Here is a 14,769-nt window from a genome sequence, read left to right on the forward strand (position 1 = left end):
CTACTTCCATAGTGTTACTGCCTTGGAAACCCAAGGAAGGGTGGCTATGAGTCAGTCCGACTCAACAGCATGTAACAACAACAAGAATTATGTATTATTATTATTTATTATTATAATTGAATAAATGCTGAGGAGGATGGAACCCTGGTGCATATGCCATGTGTAAGTTGTAAAGAAAAGCCACTCTAACTCAGTATAACTTCATCTTGACTTGATTACATTAGCAAAGACTCTATTTCTAAATCATTCACAGGTATGGGGGCTAGGACTTGAATATATCTTTATGCAGGGTACAAGTCTACCCACTAAAACCCTCTTATCTCAAATTCTCTCTATCCTTGACTTCCATTACATGATGCTCTCACGTCTTACCTACCACTCTCTTCTTTTTTTTTTTTTTTTAAAAAAAAAAAACAATATTTTATTGTGTTTTTTTCAGTGAAAGTTTAGAGAGCCTATTAGGTTCCCATTTGAGAATCACTACACAAATTGTTCCATTGCATTAGTTAATATTTTTCACAAGGTGTCCACATTTTTAAAAATTGTGTTCTGGTTGTTCTGTTTCCAGTGCTGTGGTTTCCCTGCTCCCTTATCTTTTCATATTTGCTTTAGCAAACTGTTGATCTTTTAATGTCATATAAGTGGTGTGGAATGCTGTACTCATGGGTAATATACTTTATTTTGTGTGCCAGTCTGTTATTTTGCTAAAAGATGACCTTAGGTGATAGTTTTGGTTCAAGATTTAAAGAGTATCTTAGAGAGATAGTCTTGGGGAGTCCTCTAGTCTTAACTGGTCCAGTAAGTCTGAACATTTTTAAGAATTTGAGTTCTGGCCACATTTTTCTCTCATTCTGTAAGGATTCATCTAATGTGGCCCTGATGAGAACTGTTTGTAGTTGTAGTCAGGTACCATCTTGTTCTTGTCTCAGGGTAGATGAGGCAGTGACTTATGTAGGTACAAAAAGGACATGGGGTGGCATCTTCTGACCTCCTCTAACGTCACTAGAGGAAGACAGAATTCCCATCAGCAGCCCAAGGCTTATTCCTCTATGAGGCTAGACATGCCATTACCCTCCAGCCTTTTTACTAACTCTGACACTAACCGCTAACCATCCCTCCCTTAGCACTCACTACTTCTCTGCTGGGTTCGATAATTCGTGGCATTGGCTACACAGAACTCACAGACAATACTTATGATTATGGGGCTCCTTAGGGAAGTAACAGGTTACAATTCAGGTTCAGGAATGCTCTCAGGACACAATTCTTCAATCAGGACAGTTTCCCCTCTGCTATGCCCTCAGGCATACCTCCCTGGCCTTTGGCCTCTTGACCTGGCCTCTGCCCTGCTTGGGCAAGTGTTACAAAGGTCTTTTAGTTCTACTGATAGGTACACAAAGGTGCACACCACTCTGCCAGCAAGATATCTGCCCAAAGGCACTCAGCTTTCTTGCTCCATGGGCTGGCAAGCCCATTGCTCTGTCTCATATCTCTTGGTTCTTCTGCCAGTCTTCTCAGCCATTGTCTCTGTTGATCATCTCTGCCAAGGGGGTCCAGCATAGGGATCTCAGGTCCAAGGATGTGCTGCACTACAACTCTGGTTCTTCTCTCTTAATGGCAGTGAGTTCCCCCTTCTGCCTCTAGGAGGGCTCATTTTAAGCCTAGCAAAATGACAAAACTAACCAATCCCCACATTAGAGTTCCATATACCTTATTTGCATGGCCCATCCCCCCAAGGGTGCCATGTACTTTATTTACCTTACTCACAAGCTATCCAATCCCCTTATATTTGCATAGTTCCACCCAGTAATTTGGTGGGAGTCGCAGAGACTATGGCTAGAAAAGCCATACCAAGTAATTCACAGCACAGGCCATTATTAGCCCTGTAGATCAGGTTCCTCTTTGAGACTGGTTTCTTCTCTCTCTTTTGCTCGTGATGAGTAGAGACCAATAGTTTTATCTTATATGGCTGCTCACATTAAGACCACAGATACTACTTATCTCACTAGGATATAGAACATGTACTTTGTGAATTATATTATGCCAGTTGACTGAGCTGTCCCATGAGACTAAGATTCCGAGCATTCAAACCCAGAAAACTAATCTCTCAAGGTGTTTTGGTTTGGTCTGAGAAGTATCTGTAACTGTGTCCTCTGTGCATATTTATGCATTCACATGTACATGTACATATCTGTGCACACATATGGACTCATCTGTACCTACCCATATACATATATACCTAACACAAACCCAAGCCAAACCCACTGCTATCAAATTGATTCTGACTTAGAGCTATCCCCATTGGGTTTCTGAGGCAGTAAATCTTCAGAAAAGTAGATTGCTCCATCTTCCTTCTACAGAGTGGCTGGCGGGTTTGAACCACCAACCTTCTGGTTAGCAGTCAGATGCCTTAGGCACTGTGCTACCAGAGCTCCCATGTATGCCTATACACCTACATATATGACCATGTGTTCAATTTTTGGTTATTATTGGTGTTCTTGCCAAATTATATATATATATATATATCATATTTTTTAGCACAAATATAATTTTCTCTTGTGTGCTTCTTAGTGGCATCATTTACTCTGGTCAAGCTATGTTTATTACACCCCACCACTCTTTTCTTTAGAGAGCCCTTGTCAAATGTTTCCTAAACCTCTGCATTCTCTCTGTGGTCATTTTTTCCTTTCTGATCTTTGTTGCACATCATCATCATCAGGAGAGTACCCAGTTTTCACCATTTGTTCATTCATTTGCCAAACCATTATTGAATGCCTGTTGTGTATAGCACTACACTATTGCAGTGTAGTAAATTACTTAGTGTGGCTTTTCTAGCCATAAGTCATTGTAAACTCATTGGTGGAATGAGCAACTGAGGAGCTCCTGATTGTAAATGTTATCCACCTGAGTTATTTCTGTTGGGCGTGGCACAATGCAATGTTATGGGAAGCTCACTCTCAGGTGCTTAGAATTCTGTTGTTATGATTGGTTGGTTTGGTCACTCTGCCAAACTCAAAAGGAGGCCTCCTAGAGGCAGAACTCACTCTGACTGCTGGTTGAGGAAGACGTGCTGCTGAAAGAGACATGCGCTCCTGAGACATACGCTGCTAGGAAAGAGACACAAGAGACATGCATTGAGTGAGACACCAAGGGACATGCACTGCTGGGAGAGAGACTGTGAGAGACTGTTGGCTGAGGAATGGTGGGCTGGGAGAGAGACTGAGCGTTCTTCCTGAACTTGAGTTGTAGCCTGTTGCTTCCCTAATAAACCCCGTAATCTGTGAGTTCTGTGTGGCTACTACAGTGAATTATCGAACCCAGGAGAGAGGTGGTGGGTGCTTTGGGAAGAACGGTTGGAGAAAGGGCTGGAGGGAGGCAGCATGTCTGGCCTTACAAGAATAGGCCTTGGGCTATTGATGGTGATTCTGTCTTCCTCTTGTGGGATTAGAGGAGGTCAGAACATGTGGCCTTCTTGTCCCTTTTGCAACTATGTAAGAGCAAGTCTTCAGAAGATTAAGACGTGATACTTCCATGGAAGAATATAAAGTGTAGGCTGGAGAGGCAGATACTTTTTGTCAAAATTGTGGAGGGCCTTGTAAACCGCAGTGAGAAGTCTGGTCTTTATTCTAAAGGCAGTGGAAACTTTTGACATGTCTTAAGCTTAAACAAGGGGGTGTCTTGGTTAGATTTGTGTTTAGAAAGATTCTGGCAGCAGTGTGGAGATGGTGGGGTTGGGACAAGAGAAGTAGCAATAGCATGAGGAGAAATGGACAGATTTGAGAAATATTTAGAAAATAGAATCAGTAGAATGTAGGGGTGGTGATATTAATTAATTAACTTTCTAATAATGATGTTGGCTGATATTTAAAGAGTAGAGAAGAAAAGATTATATCCAAAATAGAAACAAAGTTCAAAACAAAATAAAATTGGGTGTGGTAGTTCCGTTTGTGTGTTAACTTGGCTGGGCCTGGTTGAGTGGCTGGACGGCTGGATATTGTATTCCCCATGATGAGACTGGTTTCAACTCCATGATGGGATCTTCTGCAAGCAGCTGAGTAGCTGCTGTGGGTATGTGGTCTGCTTCCCATATATAAGAAGCAGCTTTGGGAATGGTCTCTAGCTTATGGCACCTTGAACCCTGTATGTAGCCGTGTCATTGTTCAGCAGACTGCCATGATCTGCCAACCTTGGGACTTACAGTGGACTTGAATTAATGGCCTGCCATGTGATTTGGTAATATTGGGCCTGTGCCTTTTTACTTGTCAACCTTGGGCTTGGCAGCCTCAACAGCCAGCAGCTGTCTGAGTGAAGAAAAGCCTCTAGCTTCAGTGGGTTGGAGCTGGAGGCAGAGCTAAAGCCCAAGGTTGAGGGGCTTTTACTGAGCCCCTAGAGCCTGGTACTTTGAACTTGGTCTTAAAGTCTCCAAATTGTAAGAGAATAAACTCCTGTTTGTTAAGGACATCCCATTTGTGGTATATTCTTGTCAAAATGGCACTAGGTAATCAGAACATTGGGGCTTCCAAAAAGGATAGGCTCAATTAGTTGGCAAATTCAATTGTGAGGAAAATCAGCTTACCATTTCCTACTTCTTGACCAGCCCTTCAAAGCCTTCTTCTGCTGTTCCCACCCACTCCAGAAATGTTAGTTAAATCACTTCTCAACATGACTTTATGTTTCACCTTCAACATGCCTCGCTCAAGATTTGACTATTCCCATGCCCCGTCATAGGAGCCCTGGTAGCATAGTGCCTAAGGCATTTGACTGCTAACCAGAAGGCTGGTGGTTCAAACCCACCAGCCACTCCTCAGAAGGAAGGTTGGGCAATCTACTTCTGTAGAGATACTGCCTCAGAAACCCAAGGAGGGGTTGCCATGAGCTGGATACGACTTGACAGTGATTTTTTTTTTTTATGCCCATCATGACCCCATCATGGAATGTTCCTCATCTCTGTCACTCTGCACCTATTACTTTCTTACATGAAGCCTTTTCAGAGTAATCCTGCACTGATTTCTCCTCTTCTCTTCACCCTCTGCACAGTAGTCATACCTGTTTCACAAGGCTGTTGAGATGATGAAATGAGTCGGTGAAGTACTTAGCACAGTGTTTGGTGGTGCAAATGGTTAATATGCTTGGCTGTTAACTGAAAAGTTTGAAGTTCGAAGTTCCAGTCCACCCAGTGGTGCCTCAGAAGAAAGGCCTGCCAATCGACTTCTGAAAAATCAGCCATTGAAAACCCTATGGAAAATAATTCTACTCTGACACACATGGGGTTGCCATAAGTTGGAGTCAACTTGATGATAGCTGGTTTAAGTATTCTACAAATGATAGCTATTAATACCATTCTGTTACTGTTTTATTTTCTGACCACTAGGCATGGGGACACATTGTATATAGTTGGCATGCCCATTTTATGCCTGACTTACTGATAAATTACAATGTTCATTACATGATGGCAGAAGCAGAACTCTCTCTAACAGGTTCTGTTTTGGTCACCACACTTTAAGACAGTAGATAAAACATGCTGATTTTATTCTTATTTTAACTTCCATAAAAGATTTATCCACTGCTATGTCTGAAAACTTCAAAATTCTGTGACTGAGATAGTTCTTGAAGGGAAGAAAAATTAGGATAGAAGTAGTCAAGAGCCATTTCTAACATGTTCATTAGCAATGAATTTCTTACCATTTTATCTTTCTGATTTTTAACAGAAAACTGTATTGGGGAAATCAAGATCCTATTCGCCCTATTTCCCAGAGTGCTTTGAAGGCTCGGCTGACCAAAAGACTTGAGTCCCTTGCCCAGCACAAGAAAGTGTCCCACCGATACGTACCTAATAGGTTAGTATTTGTGTTACTGGGTTACTTTATCAGGAGTCCCTAGGACAAATGAACACAGAGATCCACACTTTTATCTAAAAGCCATTACTCGATCAATCTGTCATCAAATTTTATTGAGGGTTAGGGATTCTATATCTGTTTTCAATCTGAGGCCACAGTAAAAATTTCCAGAGTAAGATTTTATATTTAACTATTGCAGACTTGTACTAGCTCTTACTATAATGTTTTGACTTATTGGTGTTCTGGTTTTTAAAAAAGTTAGAGTGTTAAGGAAACACCCCTTCAGGGAACTTGCAAGGAATTCTTCAGAAGGCATTAATTCTTTTTTAAAAATAATTTATCTTATATTCTTTGTATTGTTAAAAATATATACAGCAAAACATATACCAATTCAATAATATCTACATGTACAGTTCAGTGACATTGATTACATTCTTTAAGTTGTGCAACCATCCTTACCTTCCTTTTCTGGCTATCAGCCAAGTGCTTTAGCCACAATGCCACCAGAGCTCCTTCACCCTCCTTTTCTGAATTATAATTATTCCTCCACCATTAACATAAACTCACTGCCCTCTAAGCTTCCCATCTAATCTTTTGAGTTGCTGTTGTCAATTAGGTCTCATATAGATAGTACCAGAAAAATAAAAAATAAAACAAAATGAAGAAACAACCCATTGCTGTGGATTCCAACTCATAGCGACCTTATAGGACAGTATAGAAATGCCCCATAGGGCTTTTAAGGTTGTAACCTTTGCAGACCAATAAGCAACATCATGATAGAGAAAATATTGAATTTGTCAAGGATTTCATTTTATATGAATCCACACTCAACATATTGCATTGGGAAAATCTGCAAAAGACCTCTCTAAAGTATTAAAGAGAACCGCAGTCTGAGTGGTAACTGAGTGGACCTGCAATCTGACATAGCACTAGATCTGAAATAGTCAATATCACTTCTTTTCCATTGATGGTATAATTTATTTTGTTTAAGGAAAGATTGAGGGACAGGGGTGATTAAGAAGTATATTACTATTTATCTTAAATAAAATTTAGTTAACAAAATCCCAATGTTGATTGAATAATCTACACACCACAACCAAGTAGAATTTATCCCTAAACTCAGAGTTCTTTAATACAAGAAAATGTATCAGTATAATTCATCCTATTAACTAAAAATGTAGTTGTTATTGTTGTTATGTACTATTGAGTTGGTTCCAACTCATAGCAACCCTAGGTACAAGAGAATGAAACACTACTTGGATCTGTGCTTTTTGCTTTCTTCATGTATGATGCTCTCCTACAACTCGTCTGGTCTTTAATCATTAGTGTTCAATGTATCAAATCTATTCTCGAGATGGTCTTGGAATATGAGAATAGAAACCAGGTAAGAATTTGATGGATGGCTGTGTTAAAAAAGCAAAAGTTACCTCAATTATTCAGAGAATTCCAAAGGTTATATCTTAGGAAGCAAAGAATGTACTTACAGTTATATTCTTTGCATTTGATAAATTCTGAGCTAGTTTGCACTTAACAAATGTCTTTGTCACAAAAAGGATGTTTGCAGAAACTTAAATCTCTCTGTCACACTGGTCCTCAGATTCCTTATTTTCAACAGCTATAACTATTTTTAAAGTAATTCACTTGTCATAGGAAAAATAGCTTAGCAGTAAAGAGGCAAACTGTCATACCTGCTTCTTAAGGCTAGTAATCAATGTTGGAAGACACTATAATAATTAGAAATCATGCTTGTTTTACTTACCTCTTCAATCTTCTACAATTTGCAGGTCTCTATATTACTACAGCTGTGGTAGAGAGTCTGTTATCTGGGAGATCCCTTCTCCTGTACTATTTAGCCAACCCTCCAAAAGGATCCACCAGCTGGCACAGCCCAAGAGACATGAAGATGACGATCTAAGAAATAGGTAGGGCATCTAAATGTCACAGTATTGTTGTTCTTTTTTAAGTGTGTGCAATTTTATGAGCTAAAAGTCAATTTATGTTTCAAAACATCAGTTAAGAAATAATTGCAGTAATTGCAAGTAATTAGAAGATCGTCATCAATAATTAGATTTGACTCAAATTGTGGTGAAGCTAAAATTCACACTGAACCTTACAGTTGCAGCCAATTAGAAGGAAATCTGCAGATCAACTTACAGCCAAACAATAGACAAACCAACAAAGTGAATAAATACACCAGGGAGGAACATACTCCTCAGTTCAATCGACCATGCAAAACCAAAAGGGCAACGTTTGCCCCAAAACAAAGCTTAGAAGACAGGAAGGGGCAGAAAAGAAGGAGGAGTGAAACAGGAACACAGGAAGGGAGTGAGAGGAGTGTTGTTACATTGAAGGGATTGCAACCAATGTAAAAACAACAACAACAACAGCAAAAGTATATGAATTATTGAATGGAAATCTAATTTGCTCTGTAAACTTTCACCCAAGCCACTGTAAACTGTTCAAAAATGAAAAAAAGGAAATAGACAAGTGAGCATCACAAGTTTTTGCAACTTTTAGAACTTGATGTTGTTCTCTTATGCCTGTGTGACTTTGCAGATGCTCTTTCTTTGCTTTGAGTGCGGAGTTCCTCCTTGTCTTTAAAAAGAAAGCTTAGGTGATACCTTCTGTACATGAATTGACATTGTGATGTGTTTGGTGGAAAAGTAAATTCACTGTTGAGATGTGATAGCTCCACTGTATGCTCTGTTAGCCACAACACGTTAGGAGTGTTGTATCCAGTTAATGGATGTTGTTCTTTAAGAAATAGATAATAAATTTAAGAGTATTCAGAAAGAAGTGAATGAGATGTTGAGGCTTCTGAAAATGATGCTGTAAGACAAATCATTAAGAAAATGACATATTTCACTTAGAAAAGGGACAAAGGAAGCTGTAACAGCTGTGTTCAGATATTTAAAGAGTTGGCTTCTCTAGTTGGCATAACACAGTCCACAAAGACAGTGTGCTACATCCTCATTTGGTAAGTAGCAAGTAGAGACTTAAAAGCTTATGAGTAGCCATCTAAGGTACAACTATTGGTCTCTCCCCGTCTGGGACAAAGAAGAATGAAGAAAATCAAAGATGCATGGAAACAATTAATCCAGGGGAATAGTGGACCATGTGAACTTCAACTTCCACAACCTGAGAAAAGAAGAACTAGATAGTACCTGGCTACCACTGCTGACAGCTCTGAAAGGGATCATAATAGAAAGTCCTGGACAGCATGGGAGAAAAGTATGGAACAAAAGTCAAAAGAAGAAAAAAGACCAGGCTTATTGGTCTGAAAGAGATGGTAGAACGCTTGAGACTATGGTGTTGTTAGTCACTCTTCAGGCCTAGAACTGAACTCACCCTTATGGCTTAACTTTCAACCAAACAGTAGACAGGCTTATGGGGTAAACAGTAACACCAGGGAGGTATGCACTTCTTAGGATCAATCGACTATACAAGATCAAAATGGAAGCACTTGCCCAAGGATAAAGCTCAGAAGGCAGAAATGGATGTGAAAGGACAAATGGAAACAGTAAACATGAGAGGAAAGGGAAGAGTGCTGTTACATTATAGGGCTGCATTCAATGTCATGAAACAAAATGTGTGTAAACAGTTGAATGGAAAACCAAGTTACTGTGCAAACTTTCACTCAAATCACCATAAAAAGCTTTTTTTTTTTTTTTTTTTTTAAATTTTAAATTAAAGGGTTGACATGTGAAAGATGGAGGGGAGGTAGAAGTAAAATTGCTTTATGTTGATCCTAGGACTAGAAGTAGAACAAGTAATTTATAGGGTAGTAGATGTCAACTAAGAGTAAAAAAATCTTCCTGACCAGCTATCCAGTAATGGAAAAAAATTACCTGAAAAGTGAGCCCCGTCCCCCCCCCCGCCAATCTCTGAAAGTGTTTAAGCAGAGGCAGGGTCAATGACTTCCCATGAATTTTAGGAAAAATTCCTGCATTCAGAGATAGATTGGGCTGGAGGACTTGAGTCTTCTGTCTCAAAAACCCGTGAAAGGAGGCCCAATTCCTCCTATACAATTTCTTCATTTGTTTATTTGTCTATCAATTTACTCAACAAAATCTGCTCATTTGGTTAAAACATACATATTAATTTGGTAATCATGTATCTGTTTTTTATAAATAGAGGAATAATTCATTTATCTGTCACCACATTTTGAGAGACTTGTGTTTGACATTTCATATACGTGAAACCTGTTTGAGTGCTAAATTCATTTTGTATGTTTAAAAGTATATATTTTCCGGCTTTACTAAAAAGCCTATTCTGCTACTGAAAGTACATGTAACATTTTGTCACTGGGCCAAGATCTTTATTATGAATATCAACTATTATATAACATTTAATACAGAAAACCTCTCAGGAGGTGTTTAAGTGTGAAGCACAGTCCTCCCTGTATGCTTTTAAATTATGAGATATTGCCTTCTCATATTTAACAGTCTCTAATTAGCTTTTTTGTTTGTTTTGTTTTTAAGTCTGAAGTGCATTGGAAAGGAGATCTGGTGGCACAGTGGTTAAAGCATTTGGCTGCTTACCAAAAGAGCAGCAGTTCAAACCTACCAGCCACTCCACAGGAGAAAAATGAGGCAGTCTGCATCCATAAAGATTTACAGCCTTGGAATCCCTATGGGACAGTTCTATTCTGTCCTATAGGGATGCTATATGAGTCAGAATTGACTCCATGGAAATGGGTTTTTCTTGGTGCATTAGAAATAGGTAACTAAGCTTTGTGTGGAGGAAAAAAGCAAGTAAGTGTTTAGTGAAGACACTGAAGATATAAAGCACTTTCCAATGAATGTAATACATGAACTTGGACTTTGTGACATCTACATTAGCTTATCTGTGCCCCTATTTATTTATTTTTGACTATAGCTCTTGTTTGGAAATGTATTCTGTATGATTTTCTTTTTTACCTATAGGTAAAATTAAAAAAAAAAAAAGTTCAGCATGCCTATGTCTGTAACTGTGCACAAATGACAAGAGTTGGTATTTCTCTCTACTGAGAAACCTTTCATTTGATTTTAGAAGATCATAGCAGAGGACTTAAAGCTAGTTATTACTCAGAGAAATCAGTTAGTGATTAAAATAGGAACAGTGTTGCTGTTGGAGCTGGCCTGGAGAATGCAGCTTGAACCTGTGATCATACTGTTCTTTCTAATACTTTTTCCCTGAATTTGATTGACATCCAGCAATAGGGTGTTCAAATCTTGCCCCAATGAGTTTACCTACCATTTGTTAGCTGGAGCAGAGGGAAGAATTTGTGTATTTTGAGGGCAGGAGGCTCCAAAGGAGAGAAAAGGCTGACTTCAGGGGAATATGGATCAATGGGAATGAGATTTTCATGCTTCTCCCAATCAGATAAAGTAATTCTTCTTGAGTAGAGAGGGATGGGTAAGAGGAGAACAGGGGGGCTATGAGGGTTACTCCATTGTAATGACAGGAAAATATAAGGACATTAAAATTCTATTCCTTCAAATAATACCTTCAATAATGTGAATGGAAAGCAGGACAATCCCATACCATATTACTATGGTTCTAACACAAGCTACCCTTTCAGGCAAGTTTCCATGTCAATATCTTGGACCATCTATATATCAATATAAATGCTATGGATAAGTTTTTAATATCTATATTTATTCATACTGTTTTGAAAGTAGAAGTTTCTGGGTCAGGGAAAAATTATTTATTACTTGGTTATAGCAATAACTATGCCAGTTTCCCCACACTGCAGTTTCACCTTTCAGGGAATATGAGAGCCAGGTATTATCCTGCATGTGCCAGAGTCTGCATTGTAGGCAAGGAACCCCAAAATAAGAATCTGGGAGCTTACATAGGAGGGGAACCTTTATCTTCCATCCTCTCCTAGGAGAAGGAGAGAAAACTGCTTATCTCCCCATTGGGGACATTTCTTTACATTCCAAAGACTAAGAATCTGGTTGTTAGGTGCCAAAGAATCTGGAACCCTTCTCCTTCCCTTTCTAAACTCTGGTGGCATAGTTAAAGCATTCGACTGCTAACCAAAAGGGAGAAAGATGAGGCAGTCTGCTTCCACCTTGGAACCCTATGGGGCAGTTCTACTCTGTCCTAAAGGGTCACCATGAGTGGGAATCGACTTGATGGCAATGGATTTGGATTTTGGATCTCCCCTTGAAATATAAACATACATACCTTCAGGGAGGTATCTAATTACCCTTTAATTTCTAAGACGTATCTGTTGACTCAGGGTCCAATAAAATTTTCTCAGAAATCCCTAACCATGCAGAAACTTAAAAATATTCAGTTCTTGACAGCTGTGTATCACTGGTTACTTACAAACACTGTGCAAAGTTTATATGACATTCCAAACATTCCAATTAGTTTTGTAGAATTAAAAAAAAAAAAAAAAAATCACTGCCATCGAGTCAGATCCAACTCATAGCAACCGCTCCTTGGGTTTATAGAATTAGAGAGTTCTAAAATGCAATAGCTCTAGGTCAAATAACGTTTACATTCAAAGGATGTGTCTAGGAAAACCTTAGCAATTAGTCTAACAACAACAACAAAAAAAAAAAAAACACAAAAATCAGATGATTGTGTTATGAAGAGAATGTTTTATAAAGGGAATCATGCAGAATAATTTCTTTAATTTCTGAAGAGCATTCCATTGGCTGTACCACAGTTTATTTTTTTTAATCCATTTATGCATAGGAAGACATTTGGATTGTTTATTTGTTGTTGTTGTTAGGTGCCATTGAGTTGGCTCTGACTCATAGCGACCCTGTGTACAACAAAACAAAACACCTGCCTGGTCCTGCACCAGCCTCACAATCCCTGCTGTGTCTGAGTCCATCTTGGCAGCCACTGTGGCAATCCATCTAGTTGAGGGTCTTCCCCTTTTTCACTGACCCTTCACTCTACCAAGCATGATATCCTTCAGCAAGGACTGGTTCCTTCTGACAAAATGACCAAAGTAGGTGAGACAAAGTCTAGCCATTCTTGCTTCCAAGGAGCATTCCAGCTGTGCTTCTTCCAGGGCAGATTTGTTTGTTCTTCTGGCAGCCCGTGGTACTTTCAGTATTCTTCCCCAATACCTCAACTCAGAAGCATCAATTCTTCTTTGATCTCTCTTATTCGTTGACCAGCTCTCACATGCACATGTTATTGTTGTTATGTGCCATCGAGTCGGACCCGACTCATAGCAACCCTTCCTTGGGTTTCTGAGGCAGTATCGCTATGGAAGTAAATTGCCCCATCTTCCTTCTGAGGAGTGGCTGGTGGGTTTGAACCACCAACCTTTTGGTTAGCAGTCAAGTGCCTTAGGCACTGTGCTACCAGAGCCCCCACATGCATAGGAGGCTATTGAAAATACCATGGCTTGGGTCAGGAGCACCTTAATCTTCAAAGAGACATATTTGCTCTTCAGCACTTGAAAGAGGTCTTTTGCAGCAGATTTGCCCAGAGCAATATGTTGTCTGATTTCTTGACTGCTGCTTCCATTCGTGTTGATTGTGGATCCAAGTAATATGGAATCTTTGACAACTTCAATCTTCTCTCCAATTATCATGATGCTGCTTATTGGTCCAAATGTGAGGATTTTTGTTTTCTTTCTGTTGAGGTGTAATTCATATTGCAGACTGTAGTCTTCATCAGTAAGTGCTTCAAATTGTCTTCACTTGCAGCAAGCAAGGATGTGTCATCTGCATATTGCAAGTTGTTAATTAGTCCTCCTCCAATCCTGATGCCACATTCTTCTTCATATAGTCCAGCTTCTTGGATTATATGCTCAACATACAGATGGTGATGGGATACAACCCTGACACACTCCCTTCTTGATTTTAAACCATGCAACATCCCACTGTTCTGCTCGAACAACAGCCTCCTGGTCTATGTACAGGTTCCTCATGAGCACAATTAAGTGTTCCAAAAATCCCATTCTTCTCTGTGTTATCTATAATTTGTTAAGATCCACACAGCCAAATGCTTTTGCATAGTCAATAAAACACAAGTAAACCTCTTTCCGGTATACTTTGCTTTCAGCCAAGATCCATCTTACATCAGCAATTGTTGTTGTTGTTGTTATTTGCCGTCGAGTCGGCCCCGACTCATAGCGACCCCTCCTTGGGTTTCCGAGGCAGTATCACTACGGAAGTAGGAATGATATCCCTCATTTCTTGTCCTCTTCTGAATCCACCTTGCATTTCTGGAAGTTCTCTGTCAATATACTGCTATAACTGTTTTTGAGTTATCTTCAGAAAAATTTTACTTGTGTGTGATATTAATCATATAACCAAAAAAACCCAAACTCACTGCCATTGAGTCAATTTGACTCATAATGACCCCTCCTTGGGTTTCCTAGGTGGTTATTTCTACAGAAGTAGATTGCCCAATCTGCCTTCTGAGGAGTGGTTGGTGGGTTTGAACTGCCAGCCTTCTGCTTAGGAGTCAAATGCCATAGGCACTACACCACCAGAGTTCCCATTAATCATAAAAAATTAATCATATAGTTCAATAATTTCCACATTCTATGAGATTACCTTTCTCTGGGATGGGTACAATTATAGATCTCTTTCAGTCAGTTGGCCAGGTGACTGTCTTCCAAATTTCTTGGCATGGATGAGTAAGTGCCTCAAGCGTGGCTTCCATTTGTTAAAACATCTCAGTGCATATTACATCAATTCCTGGAGGCTTGTTTTTTGCCAATTCCTTTAGTGCAGCTTCAACTTCTTCTTTCAATATCATTGGTTCTTGATCATATGTCACTTCTGAAATAGATGAACAGGAGAGTTCCGGCAAGATGGCAGTCTAGGCAGAAAGACTGCACAGACCCTCTTCAACAAAGAAAAGGGAAACCAATTAACACAGACAGAAGATAATCTTGGACCCTGAGCCTTGAAGGGAAGGATATAGAAGTGGACTAAACCCCAACTAGCAGAAGAATTTGCGTGAAAAT

The 14,769-nt window shown here is 39.5% G+C and overlaps 1 protein-coding gene across 1 annotated transcript in view; it reads left to right on the top strand.

Annotated features, from left to right (window-relative positions):
* Window positions 1-14,769, top strand: part of THEGL (theg spermatid protein like) — a 124,995-nt gene that overhangs the window by 50,676 nt on the left and 59,550 nt on the right. The window contains exons 4-5 of the mRNA XM_007946234.1: window positions 5,706-5,834; window positions 7,619-7,756. Coding sequence (XP_007944425.1) covers window positions 5,706-5,834; window positions 7,619-7,756 — 267 coding nt within the window. The remainder of the gene's footprint in view (window positions 1-5,705; window positions 5,835-7,618; window positions 7,757-14,769) is intronic.

This window comes from Orycteropus afer, unplaced genomic scaffold (genome assembly GCF_000298275.1).
Source record: "Orycteropus afer afer isolate SDZICR_OR568_19922 unplaced genomic scaffold, OryAfe1.0 scaffold00153, whole genome shotgun sequence".
NCBI classification, from domain to species: domain Eukaryota; kingdom Metazoa; phylum Chordata; class Mammalia; order Tubulidentata; family Orycteropodidae; genus Orycteropus; species Orycteropus afer.